Source organism: Acomys minous, assembly GCF_964271855.1.
Source record: "Acomys minous genome assembly, chromosome: 14".
NCBI lineage: Eukaryota > Metazoa > Chordata > Mammalia > Rodentia > Muridae > Acomys > Acomys minous.
Genome location: NC_140496.1, coordinates 59,448,461 through 59,462,980, shown reverse-complemented (window position 1 = coordinate 59,462,980; position 14,520 = coordinate 59,448,461). Strand labels below are relative to the sequence as shown.

At 47.4% G+C, this 14,520-nt stretch overlaps 1 protein-coding gene across 3 annotated transcripts in view; it reads left to right on the top strand.

The window, feature by feature from the left end:
* VANGL1 (VANGL planar cell polarity protein 1) overlaps positions 1 to 14,520 on the top strand; it is a 47,642-nt gene that overhangs the window by 12,206 nt on the left and 20,916 nt on the right. For all 3 annotated transcript variants that reach the window (XM_084756189.1, XM_084756191.1, XM_084756190.1), the window contains exons 3-4: positions 3,462 to 3,600; positions 8,569 to 9,176. In XM_084756189.1, the coding sequence (XP_084612315.1) occupies positions 3,462 to 3,600; positions 8,569 to 9,176 (747 nt within the window). The remainder of the gene's footprint in view (positions 1 to 3,461; positions 3,601 to 8,568; positions 9,177 to 14,520) is intronic.

Below are 14,520 nucleotides of genomic sequence, written 5' to 3'. Positions count from 1 at the left end.
CATCAGTTTGTTATCCCAGGCTGCCCTCACATTCTGTATGTCACCAAGGGTCACGGGTGTGTGCCATTAATGTCTGGTTTATGTGTCATCAGGGATTGAACCCAGGGCTTCAGTAATGCCAGGCAAGCGCTGTACTGACTGAGCTACACCTCCAGTCCCCTGTTACCGCCTCTACGGGGAATGATTGAATAGGTGTGTTCTGCAGTGAGTTGACCTCGTGGAGGTTTGTCATTTTGCAAACTAGAAAGCACTGGATAGGTGATCAACACTGTTTTTCTTGGACGTCACTGTTGAGTCCTGGCTTGGCTTGGAGACCTGCCCAGAGCTGTAACTAAGAGTCCAGTCGTGGTTTCTGTAACTGCCGATGTGGTGTGTCTCACTCCCGTCAATGTTGAGACTAATACAAGGTACAGTGCTGATGGGACCCTCAGTACCTCACTGGGAAGTCAGGACTGCGCTCTGTCCTTCATCCATGCAATACTAAAATTAAAAGGTTTATTTTTACGTACATATATGCATCTGTGTGAGTGTCTTCAGGTACCCATGGAACCCAGGAGCTGGAGTTACAGGTGTTTGCCAGCCTCTGGATGTGGGTTGCTAGGAACAGAACTCAGATCCTCTGGGAGAGCAGTAAGTGCCCTTAACTGTGGAACCATCTCTCCAGCCCGACTATTTTTTTTTTAAGATTTATTTATTTGTTTGTTTGTTTATTATGTATACAGTGCTCTACATGCATGTACATCTGCAGGCCAGAAGAGGGCATTAGGTCACATTACAGATGGTTGTGCGCCACCATGTGGTTGCTGGGAATTGAACTCAGGACCTCTGGAAGAACAGTCAGTGCTCTTAACCTCTGAGCCATCTCTCCAGCCCCCCCCCCCCGACTATTTTAATAAAGGTTCAGTGTGTGGTACAGCGCCCTAGGACTGGGCACTCATGATTTTGATCCCCAGCCATTTGCAAGGCTTTTTACACATATGCAGACTTGTAAGGAGGAATTCCCACAGCCTCCCCAGAAACATGGTGGGAAAGTCAGTCTTACAGGAACAGTTCTTGCATCGCCTGCGTCCTGACGACCTGGGGTGCTGGTGAGAAAAATGTAGATTCCTGTTGTTTCCCTTCCAGACAAATTCCTTGAGGGCCGGGCCACCTGTTTCTGCACCCCTGGTGGTTTGTCTGAGATAGGAGAACACTGGTGCAGACTGGCAGGTGTGAGGATCGACTGTCCCTTGGGCTCCTAGATAAAAAGTTCTTACCTGGCTTCACTTCCGGTGTTATACAGGAAGTTGCGAGACAAAGCCTCTTAGATGCTGGTTGTCTCATCTTGGTGGTCCTCTTGCGTCCATTTAGAATACAGCTGGGTTGTCTAGGAGAGGGAAGCACGGCCATTTTTAGTTCCGGTTGGTTTGCTTTCCGCCCTGGTGATGTTCAGGAATCAGGAACTGGCCCGGAGCGAAAGGATTTGGTTCCAGTAGAATCTTTGCTGTCACGGGATCTGACCTGTGGACTTTTTCAATAGAGAGCCAGGTTAGATAAGCCTGTGACTAGGATGATAGCCAACAAGAGAGTGACAAATGGGAGAGCAGTGGGGGGTGGGGGGAACGGAAAGGGTGGGATCATTTGGGGGGGGATCCAGCTGGATGCAGGTGGGACCTGGTGGTTTAGCAGTTCTGGACCTATTCAGCTTAAAATCCACTCTGAAGCCTGACCAAGCTGGGAGCAGGACTCTCCCACACTGAGAGAAGGCATCTGGATTGCTGGTGTCGTACAGCCCAGAGCACACAACTAAGACTGTTATCCACAGTCACAGCCAATGGGGACTTCTAGCTTCAGAGGTCCGTTTCATGACCCCAGCAGTGTGACTGACTGACTGTACAGGGGTATGAAGATTAGGGCTGGGAATATTTACTCTATAAAATGTCCACATTTTTTGGATATTTAGAAAGAGGAAGGGGACCAGAGGCGGAGGGGAAAGTAAGGTGCAAGGGGGTGAACACGGGCCAAGGATGGAGTTATTGTCACTGAGAAATGGCCTGTCACTGGGAACCCTTTGTTTCTTGAAGGAATTATCCACTGCTTATCCTAGGGTGGGCTCCCCAAAATAGGAGGAGGCTTGCAATAGATCTGTTGTTGTGTTGTTGTTGGTAAGTAGTAAGTTAATAGGAGACAGATAAACAGTGGGGAAGAGGGTTTGGCGGTGTGATCACGGCTCTTTTCTGCCCCTTTCTCGAGGACAACACAGGCTCCTTCACAAAGTCCAGACACTATTTTGTGGCCATTGGCTAAAAACGGCTAGTAGATTTTGTGTGCTCACTCCATAGCCCTGTCCTGAGCACACGCGCTTTCCCTTGTCTGTGTGGCATCATCTCGGCTGCTGTTTCGCTTCCCACATAGGGAAAATTGAAGTCAAGTAACCTGTGCAAAGTCACACATCTAATGTGCGGCTGGAGAGCCGACGGACGGACTGACTGACTGACTGACTGACTGACTGCATACAAACTGGAAGGAGACCTTGGGTGTGAGGACAGGTGGCTGTGGGAAAGACTGATGTCAAGTCGCTCACAGGGACAGGAGGCCAAGGGAACACAGGGGCTTTGGTGCCACTTTTCCTTTGCTGCTTATTGACCAGCTTGTGACCTCTAGGGCTTGGCCACTGTGGCTGATTCCTTTTGTAGTTCTCAGACTCCGCAGCAGGTGTCTGCCTGCTGTCTCTGAAGGACCACCCACAAAGTCCTTCCGCAGTGAAGTATAGAAAGCCTCTTCTTCCCTAGGTGGCCTGAAGACTCACGCTCGTTTGTTTCACTTCTTTGTTTCTATGGGTGTTGTTGAGCTACAGCGGTGACTTCTCATGTACAATATGTAAGAATGAAAAGTAAATGCTTCATTGTCCTGGTTTAGGATTTCCTTTCTTTTCTTATCCCAAAGTGTAGGATGACATCGTGTTCCAGCTTTTTTCTTTTTTCTCTTCTTCTTCTTCTTCTTCTTCTTCTTCTTCTTCTTCTTCTTCTTCTTCTTCTTCTTTGTTGTCATCATCGTCTTCTTTTTTGTCAGATCAAAGTTCAGGTATGATGCAGTGTTCTTCAGTTTAAAAAAAATCCTAATTCACTTAGGCAAATGATAACCAAACCAACTGAGTAAATATTACAGTAAAATGTGCCCCAGCCATAGTATTTCTAAAATTAGCCTCTGAAAAAAAAATTGATCATTGTCAGTGGAGGAGTGGCAATCTTTGGTTTTGGTGTTGAATTGACAAAAAGAAAATACTAAGTAGAGGGTTCAAGATAATCCTACTCCTTGCAGGCTGTGGGATGGATACAGATGCTGTGTACAGGGTGGGGTGTCGTATAAGCATAGAATTTTCCTATACTCAAAGTAAAAAAAAAATTTTTTTTTTGGTGAGCTAGAGAATCATTAATCTGGCATAACTTTGATATCTGATTATAGGCTTATTTTCCCCCTAGGGAAAGAACAAGAGAAAGACACAAATCACCACGGAATAAAGATGGCAGAGGGTCAGAAAAGTCTGTCACTATCCAGGCTCCCACTGGAGAGCCCCTACTGGCAAGCGACTCTGTCCGCACAGGCACAGAGGAAGTTCAGGTAAGGATCAAAGGCGCGCCACTGTAAGTAGGCTGCCACTCAGCCTGGCTCCTCAAGGCAAACGTTTTCCTATGTCTTGTTGCAGTAAGTTCTCTTGGGTTTTTAACCATTGTTTTTCTAGCATCTTAATGAGTTTATCTACTTCTCTGGCTTGATTGTTGGTCTGAGGATAGCATGCCCTACCATTGAATAGCTGGGGAGGTCCTTCTGAAGTCTGATTGGTTGGCCTCCTTTGAATGATGTTGGAAGGAAGCCAGCTTGGCTGATGACAGGTCAGAAAAGGGAAAAGTTACAGGCGAGAGTCCCTGGAGACTCATTCCAAAATGGAATAGGACTGGAGAGGGCTGGAAACTCCCTCGCAAAACAAACAAACAAACCCGGGAACGCTTGATGTTGAGGCTCAGAAGCTAGGTACGTGAAAGAAGTCAAGGCCTTGGCATTCAGAAGGCAAGCAGGGAAATCTGGGTGAGTGAGGCACCGCTGAGTCAGAGGTCAGGCAGCAAACTTTGGGGTTATCAGCGGTAGTCTTTGGGGTACTCGGTGTCAAGGCCATGGGCTGGGGCTGAGACAAATCTAAAGAGTAGATTTCCTCTGTCAAGATCTACTGGCTACTCTGGTCCAGACTGCAGCCACTTGGGTTTCTGGGCCTTGTATGTTTGAGCAATTATTAGCATTAGGACTTGATAAGAAGTCAACCAAATTTAAAATATCAGAACTTTATTACCTAACTATTATGGGGTGGGGGCGGGGAATCATCTTTGAATCCCATCTGTCTGGCAGCCTAGTTGATTTCAATAAACATATGAGCTGTATTCAGAAGTATGTTTGCACACCCCCTCCACATCTCCAGAAATGTTGCATGCCCAGCCCTGCCTCACATAAACAAAGCACTGTATGAATACACAGATGTAAAGATACGGGGATAGAGATAAGCGTGTATCCGTGCACACCTGTAGGTACACACAGAGAGGCATTTGTCATCAGATAGGAGGACTGGAACGGCAATCCCTCCAAGGATACAGATGCCATCAGGACCCATAACTGTGCTTCCCACTGCTCAGTAGTGAACAAATATTGGATGGATGGATGGATAGATAGATGGACGGATGGACGGATAGGTGGACGGATGATGGATGGATGGACAGACTGAGGGACTAGGGATGGATGTGGTCAGTCTTAGGACTGGATCATTCTTAAAAGCTTCAGAGGTCAGTTTCCCCCTAGAAATATATTTGAGGGTGCTAGTAACCCACTGTGAAGGCATTTCCTTCTTTGCACCCTGAGTTCCCTGGGAAGCTGCTAGTGTTTCCAGCAGGATGGTGTCATGAGAAGCCTTTTGGAGGCTGTGTGTCTCACTGGCCCTGTTACCTGGAGGAACAAAGCTTTTGTTGGCCTCAGCTTCTGAGAATCTACGGGATTAGATTGTTTAGATTCACCCCCATTCCACGAAGACCTCAAAACTGAGAAAAGCCTTTGTAGAGCTATACTTTTTAAGACAGAGTTGTGCATAGGTTCTTAAAATGACCAGGCATTTAGTTAGCACCTCTCTGGCAGGAAACTGGATGCACTGCCGTGTCAGAGCAGCGGTATTACACAACAGAATGTCGACATATTAGTAATGGTTACCTCAGCAGGGATATCAGTCAATGTACGCAGAAACCAGCATCTGTCTTCTGAAACAATGACTGCAAAGCCAACTGCTTTCAATAGCCTGTGAGCTCATCTTATATTAAAGCAAGTTGTATGTCTTGTGGTTTGTTTTCTCTTCCTGATGTCCTTTTTCTTTTAACTGACCTAAACTTAGACACAGAAACCAAGTAGTTCTCAGGAGTACACTTTGGTAAGTTTCAACAGATGAACCCACACCCCATAGCGCAAAGCATTCTGCTGGCTCTTCCTCCTCGGCTCCGCCCCCCATCCCCACCTCTGCAGGGTGACTGGTATTTTGAGCCTCATCTCAGTGGATTGGTTTTGCTTGTCGTAGAGTTGAAGGTAATTGGAATCATATGAGTTTTTCCCCACTCAGCATGATGATTTTGATATGTATCCATGTTCTGTGTGTTTCAACAGCTCACTCTTTATTATTTCTGCTGACTGGTATTCCATTGCATTGACCACAGTTTGGTCTCTGCTCTCCTGGCGGGTGGACATTTGAGGTGCATATGTTCTAACTGTGATGGATTAAGCTCTTATGAATATTTTTATAGTCTTTTGTGGCCATATTTCCATTAACTTTTGGTAAAAACCTAGGAGTTAGTGGCTGGGCCTTACAGTTAAATCACTGTGAAAGTCTGAGGCCAGTTTGGTGGTGATGTTGAGCCATTTTAATCTCCTGCCAGCAGTGCCTGAGGGATCTGGCTGCTTCTACCCATTGTCTGTGGCCATTGTCTCATGCGCTGTGACACTTCTGACTTCCCAAGTTGATGGCCTCTGTGTTCCTAGATTGAAATCTTTACCACCCACCCCTAATGACGCTCACGCATTCATAAATTATGGTTTATCTTTTAGTGATAAAACGTTATTTCTTTCCTGGATCTTTTAAAAATGAAACGTAATGTTTTTTATCAATTCTTTGAGAATTTCATACGTGCGTATTTTGATCAGATGCACGCCTCCTAAAAACTTTCCCCAGGTCTACTCTCAACTTCTCACCCCTCCCAACTATATGCCAGCTTTTTTTTTTTTTTTGGAAGAACTTAACCTAGTCCAATTTTAAGAATTTATCTAGTCCAGTGTATGTTTTGATCTGAGTCATCCACTGGAGTGCTGTGGACCTACCATGGGCCAAACCTTTAAAGAAAACCAACGTTCCCTCCCCAGAATACACTAATTGTCAGTAGCTCCTCAGCTAGGAGTGGGGACTCACGAGCCGCTTCCCCCACTCGATGGCTTGATTTTGCACAGGCAACCACAGCTGCTGTGAGTTCATGGGTTCAGGGTCTGGCATGTCCCAGAGATTCCGGTTTTCCCTGGGTCCTCCCTCCATTCTGGCCCTTACAATCTTCATCGCCTCTTCTGCAACAGTCCCCGAGCCTCATACAGAAGGGATATGATACTCTCAGTTCTAAATGTCTGTGTTAACTGGCACTCTACTGCACAAAGAAACCTTTCCGATGGGGTCCGAGAGCTACACTAACCTATAGGTAAGGAGCTATGGTGCTCTGGCTGTTTAGCAGAATGACAGTAGTGGAGCGCCCTGAGGTCTGTGAGCTCCCCGACCATGGGTTTTTGGCCAGATGTACATACAGTGCTAGGTATGTTTCTGCCTGTGGAGCAGGCTTTCAGTACAAGCAGAAAGCTGTTGGTTACCCTCATGATGTTCATGCCACTATGGAAGCCATGGGCATCTTTATTGCAGCTTAGAGAGTTCACAGCTGAGTAAGACTAGAGATGACCCCACCCCCAGCCCCCGAGAAGCCTGCATAGCATCTTACTGCACTAGGAAAGCTAGCCAGCAGGGAGGGAGACTCCTTGTCAGGACCTACTTGATTTCTCCATTTCCTATGACCAAAGAAAGGGTGTGAAGTCTTCAGCCAATAAGGTCTTAGCGTGATGTTCTGGTGGGCACACCCAGCACCGAGCTTTTTATTTATTAACCTGTGGCTTCTGGGAGGAGCTTTATGCCTTGTGTAGGGCGATTCCTTTTGAGCTCTTTTATATGAATACATGTTTATGTAAGGTTTATGAAATAGTGGTCGTCCCTCAACCGAACCTCTCCCCCCACTTAAACTTCCCCGTCTGTCTCCCCTGCCCCTTTTTCTATTACCTGTGTCCTACAGTTCCCCTCCTTTAAGACCTTTGCTTCTCCTCCCCACCGGTGGCTCCCTCTCTAGCTTCCTGGATCCTATGGGTCCTCCAAATTAAACACACAAATCTCGACATTCACTGCTAGGATCTACACGTGAGTGCAAAAGCGGTTTGTTTGGTTATGAGTGATCCGTGGTGCTGTTTTATCTATGAACTGAAACTCCATCTGTCATTAGCCCGTGTCCTCCTGCCACCATTTTGCTACTTTCTGTGACTACTTTCCTAGTTAAATCATACGTGTGGAGCTCACATGGGTTCTGGTGCGTCCTGGGCTCTGTGTGCTCTGAGATGGGGTCCTGGAAACGGCAGAAGTATTTGGCAGCCTAGCAACAGACTCTTGTTGAATGACCAGACTGAGTACCCTTGCCAGCAACTGCCTAGAAGCTTTGCAGGAGAACGTAATGGAGCTAAAGAGATACCACCCTGATATTCCTGTGCCCTCGTTCAGTTTGTCATGAAAACATGTTTTAGAAAGAATTTGGGGGCTGTTCTGGCTATTGATAAGAGTTTTGAATTTTCTTTAGTCATTGAGAAATGATGTCAAAGAATTCTTAATGTCGCTCCTTACTGAAGGGAGTCCTATAAATGCCATACAGAAGTGCAGATAGTGTGGCTCCCAGCTGTAGGTGGGCTTGCCCTCGGTGCTGAGAATTCCTTTTCTATGCTCTCTGCTCTGTGGGGCTACTAAAGAGTCTAGACTTGGACTTTGTAAGCCTAGAGCTTAGCATGGGAGGGGCTGACTGGTGTAAGAGTGGGTGCTCTCCTGTAGCATGCGCAGTCAGCACAGCGCAGTCTAACAACGCCTAGTTATGTCAGAGAGGAAAGGCCCAGGCTCCTCGCCTTTTCAGGCCTTTTCAATACAAGGGATGACAACGTATCATAGAAAAGAATCTCTCTCTCACACACACACACACACACACACACACACACACACACACACACACCCGCCCCACAAATTCAAATGTTGAATTGTGTTTTCTTTGTTCAAAGGGCAAATATAGAATACATTTTAAAATTCCAGCGAAAATCGCTAAACTTAAAAATGTCCCTGTACCAAAAACTATTCTATTTCCATTTTTGAAAAAAGTTGAGTAACAAAAGCATCTATCTTATCTTGTCGTGGCTTTTATAAGTCACCCTCACTGTCTTCTCTGTCAATAGGATGACAACTGGGGAGAGACCACCACAGCCATCACAGGTACCTCGGAGCACAGTATATCCCAAGAGGACATTGCCAGGATTAGCAAAGACATGGAGGACAGTGTGGGGCTGGATTGCAAGCGCTATCTGGGCCTCACCGTCGCCTCGTTCCTTGGACTTCTTGTCTTCCTCACCCCCATCGCCTTCATCCTGCTACCCCAGATCCTGTGGAGGGAGGAGCTGAAACCCTGTGGCGCCATCTGTGAGGGACTTCTCATTTCTGTGTCGTTCAAACTGCTTATTTTGCTCATCGGGACCTGGGCACTCTTCTTCCGCAAGCAAAGAGCAGACGTGCCCCGTGTGTTCGTGTTCCGAGCCCTGCTGTTGGTCCTCATCTTTCTTTTTGTGGTTTCCTATTGGCTTTTTTATGGGGTCCGCATTTTGGACTCTCGGGACCAGAATTACAAGGACATTGTGCAATACGCAGTCTCCCTTGTGGACGCGCTGCTTTTCATCCACTACCTGGCCATCGTCCTGCTGGAACTGAGGCAGCTACAGCCCATGTTCACGCTGCAGGTGGTCCGCTCCACTGATGGAGAGTCCCGGTTCTACAGCCTGGGACACCTGAGGTAAGAGGCACGAACACCGAGCAAGCAGAAAGGATGACCAGTGACTCTAGAGGATGGCTGCTTCTCAGCCGGCAGGGGTGAGGAGCAGTCCCAGATGTACATGGTAAGACTAGGGCCTGCCTCTCTCTGGTTCTAGGACGGCGGGCTGTGTGAGGCGAGGGGCATCCATGCCTTCGCAGTGGAAATCTCAGCTAGGTCCAGGGTTTTGCTGGACTCATTCTCTTACCTTGTCTAGGGTTCCCGTAGTCGTGCAAAAAAGACAGGCTTAGTGATGGCACCCTACTTTGACTTTGGATTTGGCTTATAGATAATGAATGGATAAGGTGACTAGTAATTCCGTTTTGTCCAAAATGATGTATCAGGTACTTATTATAGCTAAGCTTTGGAATCATCCTAATTGTCCACCAGCAGATGAAGGGATAAAAAATGTAGTATATGCATATGTAAATGTATATACATATATATGTAATAGAGTTTTATTTAGCTATAAAGAATACAATTATGCCAGGCAGCGGTGGCTCACGCCTTTAATCCCAGCACTTGGGAGGCAGAGGCAGGCAGATTGCTGTGAGTTCGAGGCCAGCCTGGTCTACAGAGCAAGTCCAAGACAGCCAAGGATACACAGAGAAACCCTGTCTAAAAAAAAAAAAAAAAAGAACAGAATTGGAGATGATTTTGTAAAGCAAAGTAAGCTAGACCTACAAGACAGACAATCACATTTCTTCTTATACAGAACCTAAGATATGTATATATATATATAATGCACATACACATATGAAAATAGGAGGAGACCCATTTAGGAAAGGGAAGTGGAGGTGTGGGAGGGGGAATGAGGGAGGGCTCTGGGTATTGTGGGAGGTTAAAGTGTGTGAGGCATTTGATCAAAAACAGTACTATGAAGTGTATCACTTTGCACAACAAATAGCACATGCATGAGCTCTGTATTTTCAACTATAACACCATTTTATAAAACAGTCTATCTGGTGTCCTTTGATCCCTCAGTTGGGATTATTAGCTCTTCCTTTTTGTTTACATTCTCAGAGATATCCTGATTTGGTCATATGTAGTCATCCTGGCAACTAATAAAAAAAAAAAAAATCAGGCTCCAGCCAGGGACAGGCAGATCTCTGTGAGTTCGAGGCCAGCCAGAGCTATGTAGAGAGACCCTATCTCAAAAAAAAAAAAAAAAAAAAAAAAAAAAAAGGCTACATACCAATGTGTAAGGATTGGGTGTTTTGAAAATGTTTGTGTGAGAAAGGTTAAAACTCATTTAAATTTGTGCATAAAGTTAGAGTTTTATTGTGTGGTGAACTGAAAGGGTGAGAATCATCATTTTGTTTTATAAATAAATGAAGGTAAGCACCCTATGCCAGATATTATAACAAAACCTTGTGTGATGTTATGTATTCAGTGTTATGAATGGAGACTCTGGGTAGAGGGTGCACGCACTTTACACAGCATCCTGTGTGCAGCCTTTCTTGGAATCCCTCTAGTGTCATGGGGCGGGGCTGAATTAATGATCCAGTGATGACATCTCTCCTGCCGTGTAGTATCTCACTCCTCCATCTGTTCCATTCTATATGTTTTGAGATCCCTGAGGATATAAGCTGTGTCTGACTGACTCCTCCTGGCATCCTTGGTGCCTGGCATGGAGCATGACACACAGTTGACAGTCATGTGGCCCTGGGTGAATGAGCCACTATGGTGATTTGAATGAGAAAGGGCCCCATAGGCTCATGTATTTGAATGGGGTGTCCCCAGTTGTTGGAACTGTTTGGGAAGGAATAGGGGGTGTGGCCTTGTTGGAGGAATATGTCACTGAGGGTGGGCTTTGAGGTTCCCACTTACTTATTTATTTCCACTTACTTATTATTTAATTCTGCTTATTTCTTATTTCCAATTATCTCTCTCTTCTCTCTGCCTCTGGCTGAGAGAGATGTAAGCTCTCAGCTGCACGCTCCCTGTTGTGATGGCCATGGACTCTCTCCCTCTGGAACTGTGACCCCCGAAAGTAAATGCTCTCTTTTATCAATTGCCTTGGTTGTGGTGTCTCTTCACAGCGATATAAAAATAACTAAGTTGCTCACCTTGGAGGTCTGGCTTCAAAGTCTCACTGTCCTGAGCAGTGAATGCTGACGTGTGTCACGTGGCAAAGCAGCCAGGACTGGCGAGGACATCTTAGGGCCTACCAGAATAACTGGCTTTGTCATCATTTTTGGCTGTTGTCGGGAGAGGTGGTGGCCTAGACCCAGTTTGGAGTCAGACCACACTGCCCAACCAATGTCGTGTTGGTGTGTGCTCCTATCTGTATCTCTGGCTCGGCTCATACTGCCCGAGGACAGGCTGGTTTGGTGTTTAAGGCCGCTGCCACCATGATTGATGATGAGTGTGCCGTGCCGGATAAGCTGGTGTTTCAAATCCGCCATAGTTGACAGTAAAGCCGTAGAAGCAAGTAAGTCGCTGGGACCTTGGGTCCTTAGAGAACTTCCTTCCTACACTTTATACTAGAGGGGGACCCCATAAAGATCTCTCACAGAGCCCAAGCTCAGAGTTTTCTGGGGCTCCCAGGCACTTGGAGAGAGACTGGCGTGTGGCTTTGGAGTGCATAGTTGCTGTGCCAGACCTGAAGATGGGGGGGGGGGGGGCAGGGGGGGGACTCTGGCACAGGACCGGCAGTCTCAGACAGTGTAGCTATGAAGCCTTTTGGGAACCCGCCTGGCTCTAAGGCAGGCTTTGCTGACACCAACACTGTGTAGGCTGACCTCACCCTCACATGATACCTGGGTGCAAATGGGAGGAGCCAACCCAACGACCCCTAGAAAGTAGGGGGGAAAAACCTGACAGCATCTTTGGAGTCTCACTGCTTAGCTACGTGGGTCAGGGGCAGAACTGGGTGGGAGAAACCAGACTGCTCCATTGCTCCTGGCCTGCTGCAAAAAGCAGTCACCTCAAGTCCCCAGGAAAACCCGCAGGCGGCACGTACCGAACAAGCGTGGCAGAGGGCATTTGAGTGGAATCTCTTCCCTGCTTCCTCACTGCCCCTCCTTTCATCAGGCCCCTTTTGTCCCTGACCTGGTGAGTTTGAATTCTGAGGTAGAAGGAAAGGTGACTTCCCCCCCCATCCTTGGGCAGGTCTAAGTGTCCTGTCACAGCCGGGCTGAGGGAGCGGAAGCAGGCATGGCACCTCCCCCAGGCACTGTGCTGGTCTCATCACCTGCTGCTCCGCAGGCTAAATCCGATCCAAACCCAGCAGTGGCAGGAAGAATCACTGGGCCAGAAATATAACTTCTAAGCCCTTTTGTAAATTGTCAAGATGGGAGGGAAGTGGGGAGCATTAAGGACAAAGCAAGCTGGCCCTTACGCCCCCCCTCACCACCCAGATATCAGAATAGCAGGTCTTCATCAGAAGGAACCAGAACCCAGGCCTTTCAGCTTTCCCTTTATGCAAAGCCTCACTGCAGAGTGACCTATTGGGCTGAGGTACGGAGTGGCGGGGAGCTCTTTCTTCCAGTTTTCAAAGGAGATTTTCCTGAATGGACTGAGCTATTTTGAGAGTTTTCAAAAGAATGCCTACGCTTCAGGTTCATAAAGAAAATGGACTTCTTGTTAGCAATCATAAAAGGCCCGTGCTGCGGCCTCCCTCGTGGTCGGGCATCATTTGGGGTTTATTTGAAAGCCTTCAGAACTGGACGAGATTATTGTGGTAGGCTGTGAAATTCCCTAAATAGATGTAAGATGTGACCCAGCCTCTAACTAATGCCTTAGGAGCTAGGAAGGCTTTTCATGTTTCCATTTAATTTGTCCCTCCTCTAGCGGTCAGAACAGATGGGACAGGGGCATTGCATCTTTTCCAGTTGAGGACAGGTTAAGGGACCGGATTGGCGTCCCCAGCAGGCAGCGTCTTGCAGTTACCACCACCTGTAGTCTCTATAGGTCCCAGGAGTTGAGCCATCTCACCCCATACACACTGCACTTGTCATGTTTTGGGCCCCATTCTCACAGCGATTTGCTAACTTTTCTTTAAACTTTATTAGAAATGTAATGTATTTCTTTGCTGTTTCACTGACTGTATGAGGGGAGAAACGCAGAAGAAAATGGAAAAACAGAACTTAAGATGACATTGAATCACTTCAATATCTCCTGTGATTTGAAATCTTTAAAGCAAAACTCAGTAAATATTGGAGCAAACTGCCAGCAAAAATTGTAGCTGGCAGTGAGGAGCTGCCCAGCTGGCCCCTAGCTGATGTCACATGCCTTCTGGCCTTGAACACAGAACTCAGTCTTCAGGACAGTCTTATGGGGTGGGCACTGTTCTCGTCATTGGTAGATGAGGAAACGGAGGCAAGGCTGGGGGCACAGGGCAGGGGGGGAGGGGCTCCAGGAAGTCCTGTAAGGCCCCACGGCATTTGTGATTGTGAGCCACAGGGTTTGAGCCCCTGATGGTGTAGGTTTGGAATGACCTCAACCACTCCCTGTACCGGCCTGAGCAGAGGATTTAGTATATTGACCTTGACGTTCGTGCCGTGAGAGCACACGGGTGCCCTGCAAGCACGGTCTGTGTGCTTTGCGTGCACCCGGCAGGAGCTAGCTGACGCCCCATGTGTGTTCTATTCACTCGGCTCTTTCTTAGAGCCGAGTGGATAGAAGGCGGGTGTCAGAGATGCCCGGCTTGTTCTCTGTGGTCCCTTACCTCCATCAGTTCTTTAATTCACAGCTGATACAGGCCAGGCCTTAGGGCTGTGGCAGTGGGTTTGAGGCTCCGGCCAATCCTTTCCTCCCTTCTCTGTTTCACCTGCTCCACAGATGTCTTTGACCTAGTGCTGTGTAAAACACAGAAGCTTAAGACAGCCATCGCTTTATTTCTAACCCTTTCTGCAGCGTGGGTTGGGCTCAGCTGGGTGGCTCCTCTGTAGGTCTTGCCTGGGTCCCTGTGTGATTACACACACACACACACACACACACAGTGAGGCAGCACAGCTAGGCTTTGTTCCTTTTCTGTATATCCTGAGAGGCTCTCCATCCCCACATGGGCTATGCAGATGTCAGTTGGCAGCTCAAGACTTTGACGGATACCCAAGTAGAAGTTCTCAGGTCCGGTAGAGCTGAGGCCTACAGCTGGCCCCGCGTCACTTCTGCTATGTTCTTTTTTGGTTGAGGCTAAGCCCAATTTAAAGAGCGTGTGTGTTGGCTCACAGTTTGAGACTGTCCTCAGTCCTGGAGAAGAAGTCATGGCAGCAGGGGCTGGAGGTGGCTGGTCACATTGCATCTGCAGTTAGGAGGAGGCAGGAGGGATGAACGCTGGCACCCAGCTTGCTTTCTTCTCTTTATTCAGCCCAGGACCCCA